The sequence below is a fragment of the Elgaria multicarinata genome, chromosome 8, assembly GCF_023053635.1.
Source record: "Elgaria multicarinata webbii isolate HBS135686 ecotype San Diego chromosome 8, rElgMul1.1.pri, whole genome shotgun sequence".
NCBI classification, from domain to species: Eukaryota; Metazoa; Chordata; class Lepidosauria; order Squamata; family Anguidae; genus Elgaria; species Elgaria multicarinata.
In genome coordinates, this window is record NC_086178.1 from 48,964,369 (window position 1) to 48,991,348 (window position 26,980).

General features: G+C 42.9%; 1 protein-coding gene across 2 annotated transcripts in view; it reads right to left on the reverse strand.

Annotated features, from left to right (window-relative positions):
- The window catches only part of KY (kyphoscoliosis peptidase), a 38,837-nt gene extending 12,156 nt beyond the window's left edge, over positions 1-26,681 (reverse strand). The window contains exons 1-7 of one of the 2 annotated variants that reach the window (XM_063132311.1): positions 26,392-26,681; positions 20,108-20,170; positions 14,795-14,842; positions 11,763-11,837; positions 10,128-10,184; positions 6,202-6,284; positions 1,691-1,799 (exon numbers count right to left, since the gene is read on the reverse strand). In XM_063132311.1, coding sequence (XP_062988381.1) covers positions 1,691-1,799; positions 6,202-6,284; positions 10,128-10,184; positions 11,763-11,837; positions 14,795-14,842; positions 20,108-20,170; positions 26,392-26,533 — 577 coding nt within the window. In that variant the 5' untranslated portion in view covers positions 26,534-26,681. The remainder of the gene's footprint in view (positions 1-1,690; positions 1,800-6,201; positions 6,285-10,127; positions 10,185-11,762; positions 11,838-14,794; positions 14,843-20,107; positions 20,171-26,391) is intronic. The other variant, XM_063132312.1, reaches the window with a different exon arrangement.
- Between the last annotated feature and the right edge of the window lie 299 nt (positions 26,682-26,980).

A 26,980-nucleotide genomic window follows, 5' to 3' on the forward strand; every position in this document is an offset into this window, starting at 1 on the left:
TGTCAATCATCAATAGTTGTTCTCTAGGGCTCAGTGGAATTTTCTAGGACTGTCATAGCAAATTCTTGCTTTTATCGAGGGAATTATGAAATAAACATGGTGCAATGCTAAAATATTATTAGTGATTGGAACACCAGTTTCCGCACTTCCAAAAACATAAGGATACAGATTTGAAGGTATACCTTCAAGCCCTTCTCTCCAATTAGGAAGGCTACTCTGTATTTCTGATTTGAAGTCTAGGATTCTCACAACTACCATAAATTAACCTGTGTTAATGTATTTGATTCCCCCCTTTTAATCTGTTACTGTTTTATAAATTTTTTAAACATGTTTTTAATTTTTCTGTAGGTTTAATTCTACTTAACTTTTGTAAATTTAAATTTATATGTTTTAATTGTACATGTTTTAATCATGTAAACTGCCTTGAGTCCCAGTGCTGGGAAAAAGGCAGACAACAACAACAACAACAACAACAACAACAACAATAATAATAATAATAATGCGAGTCCCTCCTCCTCCCAGCCCTTATAAAGTCTATAAAACTGCAGGAGTTGACATCAGTGATAATCAACTATCCAGGTAGACCCTTGTTGCTGAGTTTCAGGTGTCTACCTGATGACAAGGTGCAGGATCTCAGTCTATAGTGACACTGAGGCCCAGGTATGCATGCTGCTGAATGTACCTTTCCTGTTACTTTTTTTTAAATAGCTGAAAGCAATGACGGGAGACTGAGAATTTAAGCAAAGGAGATAGGAACTGCATAACCCTTTCCCTTTGGCTAGTTTCCATCTAAATTGCTATCCCAACTGCTTTTCTCTCTTCAGGGGAAAACATATGGTTACCAATACAAAGTCAATAACCTGACTGGACTCTTTTGTATGAGGAGTCTACTGTCAGCAGTTGCTGAAGGGTGCTGTCCAGCTTCCTGTGATGTAACAACACAACATTACTTTCACCGCCAAACAAAAACATTGCTTTTTAACAAAGCGTTTAATGGTTAAATTCACCAAGCTTGCACATTGTTTTTAACTGTTTTAATTGCTTTTACTGCCTTTAAATTATAAACTGGTTTTAACTTGATTAACGATTTAATTTGTTTTTAGCTGTGTATATTTATTGTTTTATATTGTATAATTTTATCTGTATGTCGCCCTGAGATCCTAGTGATATAGGGCGGGATACAAATGTTTTAAATAAATAATTATATAAATAAATTATAAATAAGTATGAGCAGGGGGAGGAGATCCAGAATGGCTCAAAGGAAGACAATATTTTACATATGCATTTCCTGGGAATGGACAATGCTTGGAATGGCATATAAACATGGAGATTTTTGTGAACCGCCCAGAGAGCTCCGGCTATTGGGCTGTATAGAAATGTAATAAATAAATAAATAAATAAATAAATAAGATTACTGAGTGGAGAACAGTTTCTTTCTTGGCTGGTTAAACATCTTTTACAGTTTCTGAGAATGCAGATTTTCCAGGCTTGTCGGCATCTTTTCTTTACAGCACCACGTACATTGATGGTGCAATATAAATAAATAATAATAAATAATAATAATAATACATGCTCCCGCCCTATATTACCCATACCAGGTGCACAGTAAAGTTTTAGAAACACAGTACAAGGCAAACAAGAGTTCAGCATTATCCACAGGTTCCAGGATGTGCTGGAGTCCCCTGCTTACCTATATGATGGCATATCCATGTCCAAATGGCCCTTACTTTTTCCAGGTCAGTACGTGCTACACGGACCAAGGTTTTCACCAGCTCCTCCACACTACTCTTAGCAGTTACCTGTATTATAAGGAACAAACAGATAGCTGGTTTCAAATTAGACAATAGTATGCAATTTAGGTTACCTTTGTTGTCTTCCTCCTAAATTCAGAGGAGTCCATATAAGTGGAGGGCTATGAATCCAATGTCAGCAGGGCTATGAATCCACTCTGGGTTTCATTCAGAACCATCAGAACTCTAAAGGAACTATTCAAGGTCCTAACTCCTATCACTAAAATGGGTTCAGTGCCTTTGATATTTTATTTATAGTTCTGACTGAAACTCAGAGCAGATTTACAGTCTCCACTGGTCCATACAAACATCCTGGTTTCTGTTACATGGCAGAACCACTGGGTTGGCCAATGAGGTTCTTGCTATTTTTCACAAAAAATGCATTAGCTTACAGAAGCCTTCCCCAGCCTACTCCCTCCAGATGTTTTGGAGAATTCCTGACCATTGGCCCTGCTGGCTGAGGCTGACAGGAGTCAAAGTCTAAAACCTCTGGATGGTACCAGGTTATGGAAGATTCTGTAAGTGAACACATTTTCTGTGAAAAGTGGCAAGAACTCTGTTGGTCAAACTGATGGACTGTTTTAGGAGCCAACCTATTTTGTTTCCAAGCCTAATTTATTAGTCACTAGGTTGGTTGGAGCCGGGTTTTCCTCAGTTCTGTCACGCTGCTTTTGGCAGCTACCTCTGCTTTAGGAAGCAAGTCTTTTACAAGCTTCAAAGATACTGTCGGGTAAGATTACTGTTTGCTATTCTGCCTGTGCCCTTTGAATATGTTCAGCCACTAACTAGCCATAACTAGATTCTATTTAAACTGTTTCTTTCACATGGTATGATTGTTGTCAGCCAGACATACTCAACCTTCAGGCCAAAGAAGAGATTTTATGCCTCTGCCAGCCAGCAGTGAAGGATTTGTTCTGAAAACTGGGAAGCCACATAGTCAGAGGACCTCTTATCCTGGACTCTGACTGCTTTTGTAAGAAATATTTAGCCAATTGCTTAAGTCACATCTGGCCTAAAGTGAAAATGGAAGCAATTTTGGGAGTTCCTACTGAAGTGAAACATTAAGGGGGTCATTTTGGTGAGACACATGAAGTTTCTCAAGGGGCTTCAACAGATTATCATCAGGTAGGAATTTCTAGGGGAAACAGGAATGGGGAGTGAATGTAGCTCAGTGGAGATAGAAAGTGCCAGGTTTAGTTGGTGGCGTTACCAATTCAAAGGGTCAGGACAGGTTGAGAGATGCTACCAGCTGTGCTAGGTGGACAAACAAGCTACTCTGCTCTAAAGCAGCTTCTTATATTGCTACACAGGGTTTCAATAAGACTAGCAAAATTCTTTGGGGAAGGGCTGGCGCTGATCTAGTTAAGGCTGCAAACCTAAACCCATTTACAAGGAAGTAAGTCCTGTCAAACCCTGTGTGACTTACTTCCAAGTCAAACGCCATAGGACTGCACTGTAAACTATCCTCTTCCTGCAGCCTGTATCTCTGTGGAAATCCTGTTTCCACTTGGCTGTCACTTCATATTTAGAATTATGAATAATTTTGGATGGCTCTTCTCCTATAGGAGGGAATGGCCCCATTGAGATGATTGTGGAAGGACAGGTTCAATACAGACTCTGAGAAGCAACATGGGAGCACACAGATTAAGCTCCACATAAAGATGGATTACTTGTGTTGTGAACTCCATTCAAAGTAGAACAGGTTGTCTGAAGGAGTCAAAGAGCAATAGACTCTTCTGCCACGAGACTTAACAAATTATATTTTATAACTTGCCAAAAGTCTGGTGACTGCACAGTCTGTTTGGCACAAATCACTCGGTCAACAACCCAATTTCCAGGAACCACAACACATTGCAAATTTATGCCAAAGGCCAATTCCAACAACCTTTCTTCAATGTGGCTTTAATAGTGGGGTAGATAATAATGTATATCTGGTGCAGGAGTTCTTTTTTTTAATTATTATTATTATTATTATTATTATTATTATTATTATTATTATTTAATGTTTTTACACAGGAAATAAAAAGGGGAAAAAAACAGAAAAAGGAAAAAGAGAAAAAAAAGTGGGGAAAGGAAAAAAAAGAAAAGAAAACAATATTCCACTATAATTCAGACAGCATATGGAGATTTAGTACGGAACATGGTCATATAAGATAAAGTAAAAAAACTCTGAGGTATATTACAAATGCAGATGTAAACATGGATGTTACATTAAAAGTAATGATTATGTTTTATGTAGACCAAATATTTCTGAAAGCTTTCAGGACTGGATGTGTGTTACTATCTTTATTCCTATATGTAATAAAGGTCCCCCACTCAGCAGCAAACATATCGTATTTTTTTTGTCCTTTTGCTATACATAAGTTTTGAGTTAATTTTTCTATTAGTGCTACTTCCCATACCTTATTATACCATTTAGTTATCGAGATTCCTTGTAGATCCTTCCAATATCTGGCTATAAGCACTCACGCTGCTATTAGGAGGTATCCCACCAATTTCTTATGTAATATGTCTTTATGCTGTCCATGGAATAAGTTTAAAAGTGCCAGTTCTGGAGATTTAATTATAGTTGTTCCCATTATTTTTGAAATTTCCAAAAAGACTTGGTCCCCAAAACCTGAGACCTTTTTACAGTCCCACCACAAATATGTGGAGGACCCCACTGTATCGCATCCCCACCAACATTTAGAAGAACTGTTCCTATACATGTATGAAATCCTCAGAGGGGTAAGATACCATTTTTGAGCTATTTTTATTGATGTTTCTTGAAACATGGCTGATGTGGACTTATAGGGAAATTGCATCCAAAGAGAAGACCACTCTTTCTCTTTGATTTCAATATTCCAGTCTCTTTCCCATACTTTTTTCAGATTATTCATAGAACCCGTATCTATGTTCAATAAAATATTATAAATCATGGAGATTAATCCCCTTTCCATATCTATAGAGCTTACTATGAGCCTTTCAAACTGCTTAAGGGGTTCTTTAATTCCTTGGTCTTTAATATTGGGTTGTTTTATAAAGGTACTCGATTGGTACCACATTAGCCAGTTTGTGTTACTTTGTTGTAATCAAATCTTCCAAGTCTCTTGTGTTATTGGCTGCATATTTTCATAATAATCTCTTAGTCTATATAGGTTCTGTTCTTGAAGTGGTTTTACCTTAATTTTCCTATTTTTGTTTTTATTTATTCATTTATTTATTACATTTCTATACCGCCCAATAGCCGGAGCTCTCTGGGTGGTTGTAATGGTGCTTCATTCAAGCTCTGGATAAATATGGATCAGAGTCAAAGGTGATATTTCTGGCAGTTGTTCTTTATGACATTTCCAGATCCTAAAAATTTGGAGCTTGCCTGAATTTTGGTTCATTAAACTTTCTTTAAGTTCCTTTTTAACAAATGGAATGCAATGGGCATCTTCTTAGTTTAATAAATCTGCTTCAATATTTGACCAATGGTTATTTTGATTATCAGCCATAAATGTCAACAGATGTTGGAGCTGATAAGCGTCATAGTACAGTTGTAGTTGTGGGATACTCCACCCTCCCTCTGTCATTGGTCTATATTGAAATGTCTTCGACGACCAAGGTTTCTTGCTTTTGAAAATATTTTTTTCAATCCTAGCCTGCCATCTTTTAAAGCAACCAATTGGTATTTCCAAAGGGAGTACATAAAAAAGATATGTAAGTTTAGGGAGGATCATCATTTTAACTAATGAGATGCAGCTTTAGAGAGATAAGTTTAAATGCTCCCATCTTTTTATATCGACAATACTTTTCCTCCACAGCATTCCATAATTAACCTTATAAAGCCTGTGTGTGTTTCTAGGTATATGTACACCAAGATACCTAAAGGAAGAGTGACTTACTACCAATGGCATTTTTGATTGTTTAGATATACTCAATTGAGTGTTGGGAGGGATATTGAAACATAATAAATCAGATTTATTGTAGTTCACTTTTAGCCCTGCTACTTCTTGAAAAGACTGCAATTGTGCAAGTAAATATGGGATGGCCTGAGATGGATTACTAAGCATTAGAATTGTGTCGTCAGCTTACATGCTTAATAGATAGGACTGTTCTTTAATTTGTATTCCTACAATATTGGGATGTTGCCGTAGTTTATTCACTAAGAATTCTATTACTAATGTGAAAAGTAAAGGAGAGAGGGGACAACCTTGCTTTGTTCCAGAATATAGATTAATAGTTTGGGAAAGGGAGTTATTAATTTTGATTTTAGCTGTTGTTGGGGCACAAATTGTGTTTAATGTCATTGAGAAATTAGGGCCAAATTTATAATAAAGAGAGGAATTTAGTAAAAAGGTCCAATTTACGATATGCAGGAGTTCTACAGCTGGTGGAAGCTCAATTTGAGCTCATGATGTCATGACCCTCATTATATATTCTTTACCTTTTTTGCATATGCATCCAGTTTCTCAAATTGCTTCAGGTCAAAAGGCATGGATTTCAAGCAAGACTTGTCCCATGGGTAAACTGGGGAAAAACACACACCACAAGGTCAAGAATAATTAGGGTGGCCACATGCATCGGACCAAAGTTTAGGGTAGCCAGATGCAAAAGAAGACAGGGCTCCTGCAATGTTAATAGTTGTGTAGAAGAGGGAATTTCAGCAGGTGCATTTCTGCTTCTACTCAGCTATTAAAGACACAGGAGTCCTGCCCCTCACCCTCACCCCTACAAACACAACCCAGGGGTCGGCAGAAGGTAGATTTGTATCTACTGCTAAATCTCTGGGTGATTTGCAGTAGATCAGCAAGGATATCTGACTCCCAGTTGTTTAATAATAACAGTCACAAGATGACTCCTCCCTGCCCTAAATTATGCTGCTGAAATGAAGAAAGCTTTGGAGGAACCAGGACTGGATTTGCATATGGGCAGTTTGTGCGCTCTGCTCAGTTCTGGTCTTCAAAACAAATTTCTGTACACAGAATCTTTGAATTCTAAGTTATGTCTTTTGCACCAGGCTCTGACTGGTGGATTTCAGGACTCTTGTAAAAAAAAAACACAAAGTAGATGCCACAAGCCTGAAGTCTGCCCATCCCTGTCATAACCTTTGGTCTGAACGAGCAGGCCTCATCTTACATTCATACGTTCTTATAAATCTGCAGAAGTTCAACTCGGGAGGTCACCATTACATTCACTGCTCCCATGCACACCATGGATGCTGTGTTGTCATTCAGGTATAAATCAACTAATGCACATCTGAGCTCAATAATCTGTCTTGCAATTGGAGTCTTTGTGGAGCCAGGAACAATTCCTGGAGTCACCTGTCACACCATTCCCAATTTTAAAGCCAGGTAGCACACACTTTTCCCTCCCACTTCCTTCTGTATCTGAGCTTAGAGGGAGAGGTCAGGCACAGCTGAAGAATACTCATTGCCAGAAGCCCATGTACCACAATTCCTCAGGTTTGGTCCAGAAACCTCATTTCCAGATTGTGATTAGTGGAGGAGCAACCATGGACAAAGTGGGGTGGGTGGGTGCTGCCACCTAATGTACTGAATAGCCATCTGTCTGTCTCAAACGAGTACTCAAACTCATGGCAACTGTTTCTTTAAAAGCCTTGTTTGTTTATCTGGCTTTTCTCTGAAGAGAGCTATTAGAGTGACCTAAAGAGAACTAAAGCAGATTTACGCACTTAAAAGGTTCCTGCTCTATATAGCTTAGAAAATTACTTTTTGCCATTTGGGAGCTGGGTAGTTTCTTCAAATTGGTGATCAGTTTTAGTCTTTGTCAGGCTATAACTGAAAAGGCTCCCTACAGCTGCAAAATTCACAATAACTTACGGTCATATACTGTAAGCATTAGTGGCTTGAATCAGGTACCAGGCTGCTGGTAGGTTGCATTCACTTGAGCATCGTGATCATATTTAAACATGTCTAACACTGCCAAGTGCTGACAGTTCCGATTTCAAACACTTAACTGGAGATCTATCTTAAAAGTGGCAGACTGTGCTCAAACTCTTGCCCATTGCAGAGGAATCTGCCTTCTGAAGAGGGGTGTCAGGCTGGGTGGTCAGTCAAATTATAACAATGCACATCATCCTACCAGCTAATTAAGGAATGGGCAGCGGTTGTTGTATTTTATAGCATTCACTTATAAATGACTGTATCTGTGACTAGGAAAAGCACAGGGAAAAGGGCATGATGGAATAATCCAGCTTTGCAAATAAACCGACAAAAGCTACTAATCTGAAAAATATTTTACTAGCCTGCTAAGAAGCTAGTAGCCTGTGTTTCCATGTTGCAGAGGAGGAGGAGGAGGAGCCTCCTACTTCATGGCCAGCCTGGAAAGGTAGCCTAACTAGCCTCCTAGGCAAGTAGGAAAAATTGCCTTCTGTTCAGTGGACTGGCAGAGGAGGGATGGAGCGATCCATTCCCCCTGCCTTCTGCCAGCCTACTGCATTTCCATGCTGCTGGTAGTGGAGGAAGAGGCACTCTTTCTTCTGAAGCTAGCCTGGAAACCAAGCGGACTGGCAGAGGAGGCACAGAGAGCAATCTATCTCCTCCGCTAGCCTGCTGACTTGCCTGGATGGAATTCCTGGTCACTGAAGGCTACCATGCAAGTGGTTAAATATAAGACCGTTATAACTGAAAAGCAAGTTCTCCCTATCAGCCCAAATATTTGCATCTTGCTTTCAGGCCACAGCAGTTATAGCATTTTCAGAATACGAGTTTGGCCCCCTGGAATTCATAATGCTACTCAATACCAAAGTACAAGAATAAAATCATACACTACTCCTTGCACTGTAAGCCATTCAACGAGACGCTGCCCTTAGACATCCTCGTGGGCAGCAGCTGGCTGCATGGAGGCCGGTGCTCATGAAGACTTCCCCACTAAATAGATGGGAAAGGCTGTTGCCAAAGAGCACTGATAATTAGTTTATGGCTTTGGTTCCCCAGACCCTCTCTGGAGAGCTGGCAGCTCTGCAAAACTGTCAGCAGGGCACACATGGTCAAAGGAGCACAATCCATGGGCAAATTTCTCCCCCTCAAACTCAATTTGTTCTGTGTGCACAACCCAGTAGGGTGATCAGTGCACAGATATCTATTTCCACACACATATTTCGCTTGCATTCGTTTTTCAGACTGGGAAATGGAGAGTATTTCAGTATCTATCTAGCTGAAATTAAAATCTCAGGGGGGGCAGCCCTCCTAATTCCATGAAGACTGGTTGGTAATTCTTGGAGCACATATTTGCAGCTGAACCAATATTGATTCAGAGGCTTTGATAAGCATGAGGCTTCGTGCCATTGGAGTCATAGTTTGTTTCCTGAACTACCAAAGTCGATGGCTTAATTATAGGAAAAACACACATCACTAGTGTATATATATTTGGAAAAAGGAGAATACTCACCCTATTTTTGCTACTGAAGGCCACGGGGGTCAAAATGTGTCCAGCAAATTGTAATTTTAATATTTGAGATTGTCAGCTCTGCTCTGTGCACCCAATGTGTTTTTAAGCAATATGCCCAGTGATGATGATACATAGTACATGGGGTGTTGAACTGCTTTCAGTCTAGTGGAGGCTGGTGGCTCCAATGCCAGTGGGGTGACAAATCTGCTCCGGGTTTCAGTCAGAACTCTAATGGCAATAACTCCTTTAGAGTTCTGTCTTAAACTCAGAGCGGATTCACACACACCCTTCAGCTGGCACTGGAGCCACTAGCCTTCACTGGGTTCTGCACATCTGATGCATACAGTTGTATCCAATGCTTTCCATTCACAGAAGGCTCTTTGATCCAGCAGAGGTTTTCAACAATGAAAATGGGAGGGAATTTTTGCAGATTCCTCATTTGTTCTACAGCCCCATAAACCACTTCCCACTCTGGTCTAGAAAGCCCCTGAGTCCCCTGGAGCAGATTTGGGAGGGGGCGTAGAGGGAATTTGTGAAAATCAAAATCATCTCCCTTCCCTTTTGTTCAAGAAAGTTTCCACTGGATCAAAAACGCTTCTGTGAATAGAAGGAGCTACACTGGATATAGCTCATGGTTTCTTGGATTTTGACCATTTTTGACTATGGCTGAATAGGATCTGTACAGTCCCAGAATTCGCAAGAACTAGTGACCAATTGTTATTATTGCTATTATTATTTTAAAAGTATATGTGTTACCATCTGTAGGAAAAAATTCCAAGCATAGCTAGCTGTTACAGCACCATTGTATACTTAAATGTAAGATAGTCATATTCTGCCATGTGATACATAAGGTTTTTTCCTTTTCTTAAGGGGATGGTTCTGGTTCTGACTATCGTGTTCCCTCTGTGAAGACTGTACTGTAGAAGCAGGACAGATGGCATAGCACAGCTCTGTGGTTACCGTGTTGGTCTTTCAAGCCAGGTGGACGGGGTCTGCGTTTTCCATTCTCTTGAAAACCTATGAAACCGGGGGGGGGGGGGGAGGGGGAGTGAGATAGGTGGACAGGCAGAGAGAAAATGAATGGCTCTGTAACTGTTTGCTTAGCTTTGCCCAGCATGAAGATTGGATGACCACATTAATGCATGATCCAGCCCATTTTGCATCACTCTTTGATGGTCATTGTGACAGGTCTTGGATGAAATGATTTGCTGTTGACTATAGCTGTAAATCAATCTCTACCTTCCCCAAATGAGAGCCCAGCAGTGTTGTCAGACATGACCATGTGTTGCGTAGTGTATGTTCATTCCTATTCTGTAAATGGGCACTACTTGTGCATCCAAGAACTTTATCACACCAATGTTATACTGTGCAATCACTGTGAATTGCGTGCAAAGGACTCCAAAGTTTTCCAGCTTATAATCTGCTTTTACTGTGAAGTACTCTGAAGTTTTCCATTTTATAATCTGCTTTGACTGTGAAGTACTCCCATGCATCCTGCTTTAATTGTGCTTCAAAGGCAAAAGACCCAACCTATTTTGCTACTAGTTTTGGAGCGAATCATTTGTTGTGTTTCAAGTGGCCACTGGGGGCGCAGGAGAAGGATTTGATATGTTTAAAGAAAATTAAACAAATACTTACATTTGTGTAAGTTTTAAAGATAAAGTCATTGAAATTGGCACAGTAATAGATATTAAGGAGAGCTTTAAGCATACCAAATTTGAATCAGATTGGGTCATCTGTTGATTTTTAATGAGTTTTTAAATATTCTCCCCCTTAAACCCTTTTCTGGTATGCAAAGGATCTTAGGAGCACTGCCGCCCAGGGTGTGATTAGCTAGCAACAACAATGGTGCCAGCTTAGCGCTGTAGGGCATAATTTGAGGGAAACAGGTACGTGGGCTGAAGCTATAAGTCAGGTGAAAGGAAGGGAAAACAGGTTCTCAGGAGGGAAAGGATTTATTGATACAAAGCCCAGCGTGTTTCGGCCTGTGTCTTTTCAAAAGGCCTCCTTCAGGGGTTTGTAAGAAGAAGTCTGCAGATTTTCCTCTAACACTGGGCTGCATCATCTGATACTCGTTGGTGACTCCAGCCAATGAGTATTAGATGACGCAGCCCAGTGCTAGAGGAAAATCTGCAGACTTCTTCTTACAAATCTCTGAAGGAGGCCTTTTGAAAAGACACAGGCTGAAACACGTTGGGCTTTGTATCAATAAATCATTTGCATCCTGGGAACCTGTTTCTCCCTTCTTTTCACATCACTACTTGTGATGCCAAGGATTGCTTCCTCTCCGTACCCCACAGTATCCTTTTGTTCACCCAATAGAATTGCTGTATTAGGTCTCTCTCTGCAGCCCCAGTGCAAGTTCTCTTACCACCCGGGGCAGAAGACAACATGTACTGCTATCGCTGTTGTGTGACACTCTCCCCCCCCCCCCGGTCTTTGCCCTCTTGTTGCATGAAGAGCCACGTAGCCAGGAAAAGGGCTGTACCGGTACCCTTAACCACTGTGCTTCACTAGCACTCGTAATACAATTTGATATAACTTAATCTAATCTAATATACTTTTTAAAGACTTGCTTTTATAAAAGCTACGTACCTTTCCCAAAGGAGAGTTTCTTGAATAATTGTGGGGTGGAATTTCTAGCATGTACCTCTACTGTCACATGAGTTCCTAAAACAAAGAAGAATTTTGAAGCTGGTCAATCCTGGGAAAAATAATACAATATATAAGCATATATTGGGTTGTATATAAGATTAGATATTAGACTGGATGCAACATATTGGGTTGCATCCAATCTAAGCATGCAAGGCCAAAATACTTCCTCCTCCCCTCCACCCTACTGCAGCCTCACGTGTGCTCCTAAAGCCTGAAGTCAGAGAACACCCAGGAAAGACCTGAGAGGTGGCGAAGGGAGCTACAGTGGGAAATTGGTTGTCAGCTGCAGCTTGTGTGAGCAACTTCCTGTTCAAGCGAGCGGCCTCTGCCCAATTGTTGATGATTCCTTCCTTCCACTGAAGCTTCCAATGCCCCAAGGCAGGCCTTCAAGAGAAGAAGGAGATTGCAGTAGGGCCTACTGGGACCATGTGTCCTACACTACAGAGGTCAGTCCTCTATTTCCAGGCCTCTCAGATCAGAGGACAGTCCTCTGTTTGAAGGGTTGTCCAGTCCAAATCTAGTTTAAAGATAAAGAAACATAAGAAGGAAGAGGAAGGGTCTTGAAGTTACACTTGGATAGCAGGCTGAGCAGGCACACGTATCACCTGGTCATAGAGGCTGTCTATTCTCGGGGGAAGCCCTGTGGTGGTGCAGATCTGTGCTGCATCAGTTATATGATGCAGGTGCAGCTTCACAGCCACCGTGGGGCTTTCCCACAAAGCTGCGGATTGAAAAAGTCGGGGACTTAACCTGACTTTTTCAATCGGAGCGACATTAGAACAGCTCTTCCACCATCTGACATTGCTCTGGGGCTAATCTGGGGATGGTCACTGGTAGAAGGTGAGTGACGATGGTCACCTTCCACCAGGAAGAGGGCAGGGGGACGACTCAAGTACCTGGATGGCTGCCAGAACCCCCGTGCTCCCTCCCTGGTGTTGGGATTTCCTGACGCCACCCCGGAGAGGAAAACTGTGTGGGTTTGGAGGGAGACGGTGCCATGAAGACAGCCTTCTAGTCTTTTTAAATTATAATCATGATTATTAAATATGCAGCTACATGTATATTAATATAAGCAAAGACTGATGTAAATCTGTCCTCTTTTTGGGTGATGCATTATTATCTCTTTTTCAGTGCTGCCTAAGCAACCACACTATTCAATACACAGGCAGAGGGAACATAATTTGTCCAAGTCACAACTTCATTTCTTAACATCCTTCACTTTTTGTTAAACAGCTCCAAACATCAGACCCTTTGTTTCTTCCCTGCTCACTGTTCATTTTCCTGCCCATCACTTTGGTATTAAAAGATACAGAATTACTGTTTATGAGGTGATTTCCCATATAAATATGCTACCTTTAGCATGCTTTCAGTATAAGCTCTTAAAGGGTTTGGATGTGCATCTATCTCAAGCCAATTCTCATTTCTCAGACTATCCCAGAAAGAGGCCACGAGAAACCCGGTGCCTTCCTCAAGTTAAGACGTGTTATGACAGCTGTGTACCTCCCTTGTGCTTCATATCACCTCATCAAACAGGGAGATTTGTCTGGGAGCCGCTGGGCACTTACAGATGTACTTCATGGTTTTCTGTAGCCTTTTGGCAGGCAAAGAAGTCAAGTAATTGCCCTGTCAGTCCTTCATTTTTCCTCTTTCCAGTTTAAAGAATCAAATGCTGTTCTTTTTGTGTTTGTTGAGTTTGGTGGAATTCTTTCTAACCTTTCTATGCAAGGTACGGTTTAAAATCATGCCCACCATACTACTTCTTTGAGAAAAAGGTTTGCAGCAAAATGCCATGGGATGGGTGGTGGGGTGGGGGATGGCCAAAGTGTTGCAGTCCCATCAACAAACAGGAAATAGAAGAAAGGCCAGTCACAAAATGTGGTCACTGCCACTTGAAAATCATGGTCAGGAAGCGGCCTAATGCCAACTCAGAGCATTGGTCTATCTAGCACAGTATCTTCCACAGCAGCCTTTCCCAAGATTGCCCCACCCACATGTGCTGGACTACAACTCCCATCATTCTCAACCAACATCACGATCGGCTAGGCTGGTTGGGGATGATGAGCATTGCAGTCCAATATGTCTGAAAGGGACCATGTTTGGGGAGGCTGGACTTTAGTGACTGGCAGCAGTTCTCCAGGACTTTAGACATGAGACTTTCTCAGGAATGGAACCTGGGACGTTTTGCATTCAGTGAAGCTGCTGTACCTCTGAGCTATGACCCTTCTGTTATCTTCTGTGAACCGCCCAGAGAGCTTCAGCTATGGGGCAGTATACAAACACAATAAATAAATAAATAAATAAATTCTGTTACTGAGGCTTAGGAAACTATCTCTATCATACTCTGCTTCCCAGGGACACCTAATGACCCCCTTATGGAGACAGATGTTGGGCTAGATGGCTCTTTGGTCCAGCTAAACAATTCCCATCCAAGTTGTGATCTTTTGTATCTGGTCAAGAGGGCAGGGCTCCTGCAGCTTTAACTGTTGTGATGAAGAGGGAACTTCACCATGTGCTGCATGCATATAAATGGCAAGTGCGAAAGTAAGGAAAACCCCGTAGGGGAGTAAAAAATAGCCAAAGGCAAGGGTGGAACCAAGTAATCTTCTACAATAATATTATTTGTAAAAGTTTTATTAAAGTGCCAGGTGCCTATGCGTTTCAAACACGGTTGCGTTCTTCCTCAGGGCTTTATAACGTTAGTGCAGTTGTCTGCAGAAGCTGCTAGGCATACAAATGGCACCTGCTGAAATTCTCCTTTCTATACAATTGTTAAAGATACAGGAGCCCTGTCCTCCTTTCCATATGGCCACCCTCACATGGTGACTTTCCAAAATAGCTTGCTGCTTTCAACCTATTAAATCACTTCCAAGTGCATTACATTTCTTATGACATTCTGCGGTAAGACTTTTCCCACAGAAAGTTGCAACACCGACAAAGGAAATGATCAAATAATTTATCCGTTTACCACATACCTTGGGCTGAGCAGGAAGTAATGACCTGCTGCATCTGAGCTGCACAGCCTGGTGATAGAAAGGAAGCATTCCAGTGAGAAGAGGACCAGGAAACTATGGTAACAGGATCTGCCCTTGCAAATGCAGGTTAAATGTTAGAAGAAACAAGCATCCTCATCCCCTCTTAGATTTTACTTTTTAAGGGTTTTTATTTTGTACTTCCGTAAACCTTGGCCTTCTCTTGAGCTCGCTGATACCTCCCTGTTGTCTCTCAGTGGCCCCATTTTGGCTCTAATTCTGTCAGCACTCACCACCTGAGTTTGTTGTTAGAGTGAGTTATTTAAACAGCAGCAGTGCAGGAACCCCGTTCAGGTTTGCAGATTTTAAGAATGTATGCAAAGTTGATAACAGCATAGCACAATGTTCACGGGGTCACCTCGGGGCGAAAAGGCATCGATAGGGCAGTGACAGCGGAGTATATAGCTGGAAATAATTTGAAATATATACAGAGCCTTTAAAAATATATAAATTCAAATTTGAAAATGTTCATTCCAAATTCTACATTTCCGTGCAATTTGTTGCATTGTTGTCGGAATACAGGTAATGAACCTTGAATTTCAGTCAAAAAGTTTGAGTGTTGGTAGCACAACACAAGTTTGGGAACTGAAAACCATCAATATAAATTGAATGTCTAATGCATGTTCTTCATTATATTTTATATTTACAAAGGGTTTTGTTTTAGGTCTGGTAGCAGCAGCTCATACATCAAACTGACTGCCACATGCTGTGAAAGAGTTAGCGTGCTTCCAGACAGGTGCTACAAATCAGAAGGCACTGGGCATCAATTCCATCTCTCTCTCCCCCCCCCCCCCATTTAATGGTTTTTCTGCAGCAAGAAAAAAGATGGGAGAAATGGTGGGAAAACATGGGAGGGTTACAAGGGGAAATGACAATGTCTGGACTGCCCGTAAAATTCAGTGATCAAGGCAGGGCAATGGTGGTATGCAAGGAGATGCCTAGATGGTTCCACCTGCTCCCCTCCCTCACCCTTCCACCTGGAGACATTAAAGCAAGGCTGGAGCTGAAGGCTGGGGAGTGCTGCTTCTGGGGGAGAAATGCTGGACCATCAAGGGTGAGCTATTCCACCTACTCGCCTCCCCCCCCCTTGGAGACTTTAAAGCAAGGCAGGAGCTGAAGGCTGGGGAGTGCTGCTTCTGGGGGAGAAATGCTGGACCATCAAGGGTGAGCTATTCCACCTGCTCCCCTCCCCCCACACCTGGAGACATTAAAGCAAGGCTGGAGCTGAAGGCTGGCGAGTGCTGCTTCTGGGGGAGAAATGCTGGACCATCAAGGGTGAGCTATTCCACCTGCTCCCCTCCCCCCCTCTTGGAGACTTTAAAGCAAGGCAGGCGCTGAAGGCTGGGGAGTGCTGCTTCTGGGGGAGAAATGCTGGACCATCAAGGGTGAGCTATTCCACCTGCTCCCCTCCCCCCCACACCTGGAGACATTAAAGCAAGGCAGGCGCTGAAGGCTGGGGAGTGCTGCTTCTGGGGGAGAATGCTGGACCATCAAGGGTGAGCTATTCCACCTGCTCCCCTCCCCCCCACCTGGAGACATTAAAGCAAGGCTGGAGCTGAAAGCTTTTTTCCCCTTACCTGATTTGTTTTGCTGTACATGGTGTGTTTAGTATATTTTGAATATTATTGTGGTATTGTTGATTTGTACATTGTTAAATATTGTTGTAGTTTTTAATTTTTGTAAATGGCCCAGAGAGCTTCGGCTATTGGGCGGTATAAAAATGCAATAAATGAAATGAAAAATGGTTTGAAAGCCCCATGGTGTGTGTGTGTGGCGGCGCTGCGTTGGTTATACAATGCAGCAGCCACTTCGCAGCTATTGCAGGGCTTTCCTGTGAAGCTGAGACTTTAAAAAGTCAGGGACTTATCCTGACTTTCCCCCCCCAGAATGAGTCATGACAGAGGCGTCCCCGGGTGGATGGTGACCTCTGATTGGTTGCAGTCCACCTGGGCAGAGGGCAAGGGGAATGCCTGGGGTGCCAATGGCAGATGGAAAGCCCATGCCCTCCTTCTGCATCAGGATTAGCCAGTGCCACCCCACTGCAGAGAAAGCACAGGGTTTTGCTTAAGGCCGGGCAACCCAGCGTCGTATAGGCAGTCCTCAAGTCTCATCTGGAAGCATCCTTAGTCCATGTATATGTGGCTGCTCCTTTTTGGACCACATTTTCAGTTTGATTTAAATGGCTGCATCTGGGGATTCAAGATTCATGAATTCAGGCTTCCAGCTTTGTCTTGCCAGTAAACATGGGGTGTTTCCAGACAGAGGACTCCTAGTGCTACTAATCAAAAGACATTGTGCAACTGTTCCATCATTCTTCCACAATAGATGGGTTGTTTTTTTCTGGTAAGAAAAAAGACAGAAGTGGTGGAGGAAAAAACCCAGGAGGGTTACACATGGAAAATGGTGTCAGCCGGATACCCCACCCCTAGCATTCAAAGCTCAAGGCAGGGCAATTGCAGGATTAAAAGGCTTGTCCTGAAGCACCCGTGGTCAATTCAATGCCCATGTTTCAGGTTTCCCACTTCCATTGCCTGTCCTGGCTATTTAAACTATTAAGGGTGCAATCCTATGCATGTTTAATAAATAAATGTTTAGACAGAAAAAAAGTCTGACAACTCCCAGCATTCCCCAGCTGGCTGGGGAATACTGGGAGTTGTCAGACTTTTTTCCAATGTAAAAAAAGGCCAGTACCTTCTTCTTCTTCTTTTTTTTTTTTTTTTGTAAAAAGGGCTGGTAGCTCCAGCGAAAAAGTGTTTGATTAGGCTTATATTTTAACATGTACATTATTTAGGGTGACCATATAGAAAGGAGAATAGGGCTCCTGTATCTTTAACAGTTGTGGAGAAAAGGGAATTTCAGCAGGTGCTGCATGCATACAAAAGACACCTGCTGTAATTATCGTTTCTCCACAACTGTTAAAGATACAGGAGCCCTGTCCTCCCTTCCATATGGTCACCCTACATTATTCTAGGTCTGGTTTTGATTTAAAATAGTTGTCAAACCTCACTTCCCACACTTCCGAATGCTCAAAATGATTTGGTCTACATAAATGAATACTTCAGGTTATACCCTTATTCTTTCAAAGATCTGTATATCACAGTCACCAGAGAGAAGCTACAGCATTTCAGAAATGCATTTGCCATTCTGGGTCCCACATATCTTATGGCTGGCATGGCTCAGACCCATGAATGATGAGATAGCGCTGCAATGTGTGTGATGGCCATGTGTTTGTTTTAATATGGCTCAATCTGCAATTACATCACAGCATTCAGAAATACTGTAGGAGCACCGGCTGCTTCATGGTGTCAGACTTCACAAGTACAGTAATCCAGCCACAGTGCCTGAAATTGATTTGTTGACACCTCCATGCTTGGTACGGGAAGATTTCTGGCAATTCTTTATGCAAATAGAGATCGTCAGCAGATAACCTGAGAGGTAGTGGAAGCTGCTGTAAACTCAAGTCAGATTCAATTGTCAAGCCAAGCAGCTGTTTTCCCTTTCTGATCTGAAAACATCACACCCAGATCCTTCACTAGGACTCCCCCCCACCCTGCCCCGCCACTCTGTGACTGCTTGCACAGAATCAGGAGAAGAATAACTGTTACCTGTACTGTGGTTTAAGATTATCAGAATGGGCACATCTATTAGATGATAAGGCCTAATATTTGGGGCATCTTTACGTTAAGGGGAAATTGCATTGCTTACCCATGGCTTTTGTGCTTCCTGCTTTTTGGCATGATTGTTATGGTCTGCATTACATGGGTGGAGAGGGTGACCACGTGCTTTGAATTGAGTACTCCCCCTCAGCTCACTTCAATTGGGACAGCATCACCTAGTGACAGGAGATCCCGCTTTTGGGGGGATGTTACTACTTTAAAAGTGGTTCTGTTCATGGTGGAATTTGCAACAGAAACCATGGGAGACATCCTGGTCATTCACACCATCATGTAATCTACACACAAACTTCCATAAGTGGCCAGCCATGAGCATGCTATAAATCACTTGTTTAGAGAAGCCCTTAGATTTTTAATTCAGCTTGCTAATATTTGAAATTGGTTGTTTCTGTATTTGGGGCTTTGGGAGCCTTCTCCCCTAAACTGACCCCCCAGTACAAAAATTCCTGGCTGTACCAAAATCCCTGGACCTGTTCCTGTCAATCCTGAAGAATTCTGCAGCTGCTTGCTCTTGGCTATGTTTTTTTAAAAAATGTGCATGCATGATACCCAAAGATGCTGCTGCATCCATCATGTTGCTGTGCATATCAGGGCCAGCAATACCATTAGGCAGAGTGAGCACAGATTTTCCAGGGCCATTGAAGGGTAGCAGATTGTCAGTTATTTATTTTATGATTGCATTTTTGACCACTCTCTGGGAGGGGAGTCAGAATTTGGACGTTATGCTCCAGGCATCAAGGTATCTTGGGCCAACTCAGAAGCAGGTGCAAGCTGAGAATAGTTAAACCTCTCTTAACATTGTATGATTAAGTCTCTAACCCAGGGGTGTCGAACCTAATCATTAAATTCAATTTTGGAGAAACTCTCAGGGGCTCCATTCTAGTTGTGGGTGGGGCCAGGAGCAAAAAGGGGCATGGCTAAAATCCCAATGTATCTTAGCTTAAAGCTCTTGCTACCAGTAACTAAGGGCTTTTCTACATGAGGCTTTTAATCCACCACTTTATCAAGGCTTCTGCTTCTAGATTCTTTGTGGAATTAAGATCAGCTACTTTACACATGCTTTTGGGAGGGTGTCTTTCTCTCCTTTTGTATATGTTCCAATACACAACCACTAGGTGAAGCTGTGGTACTGCAGAATTAGGCAAATATGTCAGGGTTTCATGCCACCATTTACTGATACCACACTTTCCCTGTCCCAAACACATTCACCCTGTAATGGTTGCAAAGAACAGGAGAGGCCCCGGAGGATGAGGACATCATATAAAGCACCCCAAAACTACTGTAGGGGAGGAATCAAGGGTGCACAGTAAATGTCTCATGTAGGAAGGTTCTAAGCCTTAGGAAAGGCATATCAGCATTGCAGAAGGGGAGGTACTGCACAAAAGCCAGGAATCCCCCAAAGGATTGTTCATTGGGTGCAAGGGGTTGTAGACCTCTGTGGAACCCAGGGAGGCTGGATTGGGACAGTAGGTGGACTGGATTTGGCCAATGAGCCTGAGTTTTGACACCCCAGCTCTAACCAGTATTAGAATACACTGCATTCCTCACATGTAAAGCCAAAGGGTGTGAGAAAGTGACGTACCATGAAGGTCCTTTCCTCGGCATTGCTCTCGTTTGTTGTTTCCATTGCCATCTCCTTGAAAGCCTAGAAAACAGTAAATAATAGCATGAGTGTCTAAGAGCCCATTCAAGTGTGCAGAAGCAGCATGTGGCATCATCCATCCTGGCCTCCAACAACTTCAAAATGCAGGTGAGTGATGGCATACTTGAATGCTCCCCTTATACAGTGCAATCTTGTACATGTCTACTCAGAAGTAAATCCTACTGAGTTCAATGAGACTTACTCTCAGGTAAGTGGGTATAGGATTACAGCCGTAAACCTCCACCTGCTGCACAGTGCCCATAGAAAGCTAGCATATCAGTGAGAAAGAGTTTAGCTTAGCCTTCTTGCTGATAATGTTATTAAAATTTCATGCCCAGACCAGGGCCACCCCAAGATGTTTTGCTGCTTGAGGCAAAGGATAAGACCATTCCCCCATTCCATGTACAGAAGCTGTCTGTACTGGTAGTTGAAGCTAACTTCAGCACTGGTGTAAGGACAGTGTCTGCATGACATCTGAGGGCAGCAGGCTAGCTTAGGGGTCGCAGAGTGGGCCTTGTGATAGGCACAGCTCTGTCCTGCAAAACCTAACTACCCCCAGCATCTGCCCCTGAGGCAATTGCCTCACACTATATAATGGTAGGGCCGGACCTGTCCCAGATGAAACTTCTGACAAAGGTTTCCATGTTGGGCCACCTTCTCAGATATAGCTTATGTTGTTTTTTATTTACTTTCAAGAACTCAGAAATTTACCTTAAAACGGAACTGTCAGGTAATTTGAACATTTATTTATTTATTAAAACCATTTATATCCCGCCCTATATCAATAAGATGTAATGGATAGCCCAGGTGATTTGGCCTTTGATTCATTGGGAAAACATCAGCCAGTGCTGACTGTCTATTTCTTTTGCTATTTTTGAAGGTATTCTTGTTCCTTAATGTCTAATTCTTTGTTTTGCTCTCACAATTGAAACTTTAGTCAGGGTTAGACATGCCCTTCAAACCCCAGCCCCACATCGGAAACTATATACTCTGAGGTAACACAAATTACATTTTCAGAATAAAAACATGCAAAGTAACATGCAGACATATTTAGAATATGTACAAATGGCAAGCTTTTGAATATTTTGGAAAACATAGAGGTGGTAGGAAAGTGGAAAAAGTTGTGGGGAGAGCAAGGAAAAGATGGACAGGGTTCCTGCATCTTTAACAGTTGCATAGAAAAGGGAATTTTAGCAGGTGTCATTTGTAAGCAAGCAGCACCTGGTAAAATTCCCTCTTCAACACAACAGTTAAAGCTGCAGGAGCCCTGCCCTCTTGACCAGTTACAAAAGAGGGCAGAGCTCCTGCAGCTTTAACTGTTGCGATGAAGAGGGAATTTCACCAGGTGCTGCATGCATACAAATGACACCTGCTGAAATTTCCCTTTCAATACAACTATTAAAGGAGCCCTGTACATTTTCAACCAGGCTGTGCATACTGTATTTTTAAAAAAGATTGTGTCAAGGAAATAGAATAATTCACCCTGTATAAATTTGCACAATTTAAATTTGAATAATTTACTGCATGCAATGAACTATGCAGGCACTGAAGTCCGGCTTAGCTCTCTGACTGATCTCTGAGATTTCACTAAGAAATCTCTTTGCAGCTGCAAAGGTGTGATCCTGAGATCATGACACAGCCCAGCTTGTAGAAATGTTTCTTCTTTCTACAAGAATTCCAGACCTTGCTGGCATAAATGACGTCCACCCTGCGCTTGCACAGGCCAATCCTATGCATGTTTACTCAGAAATAAATCTCAGAGTTCAATGGGGCTTGCACCAAAGTGTCTGAAGGATTGCAGAGCTGCTGTCTGGTATAGAGCTTAGCTGCAGAAAAGAAAGAAAGAAAAGGAACCTCTCGTGCAAGCACTTGAGTCATTGCTGACTCCTAGAGGGACGCCTGCTTTCGCTGACGTTTTCTTCGCGGACTTTGTAGCGGGGTGGTTTGCCATTGCCTTCCCCAGTCACAGTTACCTTTCCCCCAGCTAGCTGGGTACTCATTTTACCAACTTCGGAAGGATGGAAGGATGAGTCGACCTGAGCCGGCTGCCTGAAAACCAGCTTCCACGGGGATCGAACTCAGGACGTGGGTAGAGTTTTGGCTGCAGTAACTGCCGCTTACTACTCTGCGCCACATGAGGCTCATAGCTGCAGAAACACTTCATAAACTCTTTATCTTGAACCCTTACAGTATAATATCATTATCAGGCCAACTCAAAGATCACAAAAAATGTGCAGGCTTTCAAGACCTCTAGATTTATTCATCAAGTGAGATCTTGAAAGCTTGCACATTTTTATTTTTATTTTGTGATCTCTGAGTTGGCCTAATAAAGGTATTAAGTAGGGGTGTGCACGGACCCCCCCAATCCTCTTCGTGGCCTGATCCGGATAATCCGGATCGGGCCCGATCCTCTTCGTGCTGCTCCGCCCGTCTCCCGCTCCGCTCCGTGGAGCGAGATCCGGCTTCGCCGCTGTCACTATATGGATGGCGGCGGCAGCAGCGCAAGATAAGCCACCACCCCCGCCCCCTTACCTTCCTCGTCGCAGGCTTCAATTGAAGCCCGCGATGGAGGAAGGTAAGTGTCCCTCCTCCCTGCTCCCTTACCTGGTGCTGCCGCTGCCGCCGCCGCCGCATGGATGGCGGTGCCAGCTGTGCCAGATTAGTCCCCCTCCCCCCACTTACCTGCAGGTGAAGCTCTGGATTGAGGCGATCCTCTTCGCCTCAATCCGCAGCCCCCCTGACTCTCTTCACCTCCGCCTTTTCCGGAGGCGAATTAGGCCGCCTCACTCCTGCTTCTCTGAACCGAAGAGAAGCGGAGCACATCCCTAGTATTAAGCTAGATCTACACTACTGCTTTATAGCCGTATTGAAGTGCACTGATAAGTGTTGGGGCACAATCTACGTTCCATATACTGCTTTCATGGTCTTATTTTCTGCTTTTTATTCTGCATTCATAATGATTTGACACAAGGTGTAGATCTGGCCTGATACTATATGGATTTCAGCTTTTCTTTTCTTATGGCCAACCATGCTGCCTTTACGTATCCAAAGTGACCCCAAAGAGACCAATGGGGTTAATTAAAAGTAAATAGTTTGAGAACTACAGTTTAAATGACTTTTGGATCACAATGCTAGTTTTTGCCAGTTTCCTGCATGCCCCCAGCCCAGTAATTAAAAATGTTTCATCTATTCTTATGTCACACCAGCTCTTTCTTCCCCAAAGGATACTTGATGTGAATGAGGGCGGTAGAATTGCAGCAGACTGCAAGTAACCCTAGCAATTCCCTTATCTTTATCCCATATGTGAGCATACGTCTCTGTAAATATTGCTCCTGATTAGTCAGATTTGTAATTGCCTGATTTATTTTGGATATCCCTGGTGTTAGTGAGGTTAGTCTACTCCTTAAAGACAAAGTTAAATTCCTTTATATCTGTATTAATTCAGGTAATCCACTGAAACACTTTAAAGAGTTGTTTGGTTGGATCCAGATGTAGACATAGGCAACCAAACTAGGGGAAGCCGACTTCCTTGATCTCTCCTCTCATTGGCAGCCTTGGTCCCCACCTGAATGCTACACAGAGGGTCTGGGACCCTGCTGAATGGGGTGGGCAGTTGTAAGGTGTGTGTGAGCGAGGATCACCCCAAACCAGGCAGGAATCAGCATTCTGGCTCACGTGGAGAGCCCCCCTCCCCAGATAGGGGAAGCTCTCCTCTTCAAATTGTTGGCCTCCACCTGTAGGGGGCAACGAGATGGTGGAAACTGGTGGTCTGGAGTGCCCTTGCTCCTCACATTTTGTGGCAACACAGTTCTAGGAATGGCTGAACAGAGCTAATACTGTCCTACTTGACTGGGTTGTTGTAAGGATTTCAGAGAGCATGTTTGTGAAATGCTTTTAATGCTACATACAGAACATTTCAGCATAAACAATGTGCCATGTGCGTAATCTTGGAAATCCTTAATACACCCCCCGAAAGGTAAGCTAATATTATCCCCTTGTTACAGGTGATGGACTGAAAGAATAGTGGCTTACCTAGGTCCACCTAGTAAGCCACCTAGTAGAAATAGTACTATTAATTCACATTGAGGAGATCAGAAGACATTTACTTCTTGGGAGGAGAGCAATGACAAATCTTGATAAAATAGTTAAGAGCAGAGACACCACACTGACAACAAAGGTCCGCATAGTTAAAGCAATGGTATTCCCCGTAGTAACCTATGGCTGTGAGAGCTGGACCATAAGGAAAGCTGAGCGAAGGACGATAGATGCTTTTGAACTGTGGTGTTGGAGGGAAATTCTGAGAGTGCCTTGGACTGCAAGATCAAACCAGTCCATACTCCAGGAAATAAAGCCAGACTGCTCACTTGAGGGAATGGTATTAAAGGCAAAACTGAAGTACTTTGGCCACATAATGAGAAGACAGGATACCCTGGAGAAGAGGCTGATGCTAGGGAAAGTGGAAGGCAAAAGGAAGAGGGGCCGACCAAGGGCAAGATGGATGGATGATATTCTGGAGGTGACGGACTCAACCTTGGGGGAGCTAGGGTTGGCGACGGCTGACAGAAAGCTCTGGCGTGGGCTGGTCCATGAAGTCACGAAGAGTCGGAAGCGACTGAATGAATAAACAACAATGCAAAATTGAAGGTTGTCCTCAGGTGGAATTTTGGTATGAAAATGGGTGTGTGGAAGATTTAACAAATCACCCCACTCTAAATTGGAGTCATGATTGATTACACTGGAGTAAATAAACCTATCATACTTAGCTTTACTATGTATGATTAGAAGAATGTTTAGTTTGAACCTCAGTCACTTGTTTTAAATCATTTGATAGCTCAACGGGTAGAACAGAGGACTGCAAAATACTCAGCAACCAAATTCACATGTAACAACCAGCTATGAACTAATTAAACCATGGTTGGTTGGGGTCGCATGGCAGCAAGCTCACTTTCTCCCATCTGTTCACCACCTTCACTTTGCATCATATTTAGAAAACAACCCAGCCATGCAACAATCTAGAGTTTTAATTCAATAACAAAACCATGGGTTTAAACTCTGATGCAAAGTGGAAGCAGTGAGTGGGCGGGTGGCAGGGAGCCTTGACAACCCATGGGTTAAACAACCCATGTGTTGTCTATGTGTAAAGCAGGTCAGTGAGTTATCCTTGAGTTGATGATTCAATTCTGGCTCAATTTTGAGAGCCTGTATGGTATACTGATTAGAGTGTTGTAGTAGGACTGGACTGAATCCAATTCAAATCCCTGCTCAGCCATGAATCTCGCTGGGGCACTTTGGGCCGGTCACCTTCTCTCAGCCTAACCTACCTTACAGTGTTCTTGTGAAGGTAGAAGTGTGTGTATGTGTGAGAAAAATAAACACATATGTCACCATGAGCTCATCGTGATAATGGTTCTAGGACACAATATAAATATAATAAATAAATTGCTCTTCTGCTCAGTTCCAAGATCAGGTATCCTTAACTTCTATTATTATTGTTGTTGTTGTTGTTGTTGTTGTTGTTATTTATTGTTTCTACATAGTGAAAGAGTAGTACTTAAGTCACCATTATGATCACATCCTCTGCAAAATCTGATTCAGGTGTTTGTTTCGACTGTAGCTATAAATGGCTCATTCTGAGGTTCCTTTTATTAATCACACACATGCAGGCTAACACACACACAAACACACAAGCATTTGTTCCCTTTGTTTATGATGGCAACAGACCGGGGATTGAATTACAGCCTCAGTGTGTCAGTCTACTCCCTCGCTGGTTCTGTCTGCAGTCGAAGGACATTTTCTGAATGAGACTTTGCAGGTTTCTCACACTGCAAAATCTCACATTGAGAGAGGACGGTGTGCACATATTACTCACATAACCACCATACATTATATTGTGCTTATTCTCTATGTTCTGCTGCATGGGTTTGCCCCAAGCGTGTGCCACACAGAGATGCCTCGTGCTGCTTTGCGTGCAACACAAATAGCATTCAGCCCCGTCAACTTTTCTTCACTTGAAGGTTGGTCATAGGAACTGAGCCAAAAGTTTGCAAAAGGAATTAAGAGAAAGGGATCTTCCATGTTTTCTTAAATTATTGTTTGTGGGGGTCATATGTGCAAAAATAGCTCTTTTCTTTCTCTTAACCCCCCTTCATCCTGCTGTGTTTCCTCCTGCATTTGCATGCACTGCCCATCCCAGCAAACTACCCAGTCAATACAGATTTCTTTACCTTGACATTGGTGTGAAGTATGGCTCTCTGTCTGTGTGTCTATCTGCAACCTCTGCACGATCTTCCTCTTCTCAGGCTGGACTATGAGAAGCATTTCTAGAGCTACTGCACTGGAGTCTTTTTGAAACTCCATAGTACCCATCAGAGCATTGCCTCTCCTCCTTTCCTCCGAGAGCGTCTATTGCTACTACTGCTGCTGTTCCTGCTGCTGCTGCTGCCAAGTGCTGTGGGTATTCCCCCCACCCTTTGAGAAGCGAGTGCTTCCCCTCACCCAAATTGCACACACACATCGAGACATGGACGCGCGCGCACACACACACACACACACACACACACACACACACACACACACACACACGGCTTTTGGCTGGCCCTGCCAAAGATGCCGTTTGTGGGTACCCTGCAGAAATTTACCCTAACGAGTAGGTTACAAGTCACCTTTGAAAGGAAATCCCAGCAGGGATCCATTTCCTAAACCTGAGGAAGGAGACACATTTCACAAAGCGAGAGAGAAGGGTCTAGTTTCAGAACATGTTCCCTTTGAAACTCCCCCCCTCCTTTCCTGGCTGCCCTTTCAGCCTTAAGCCCT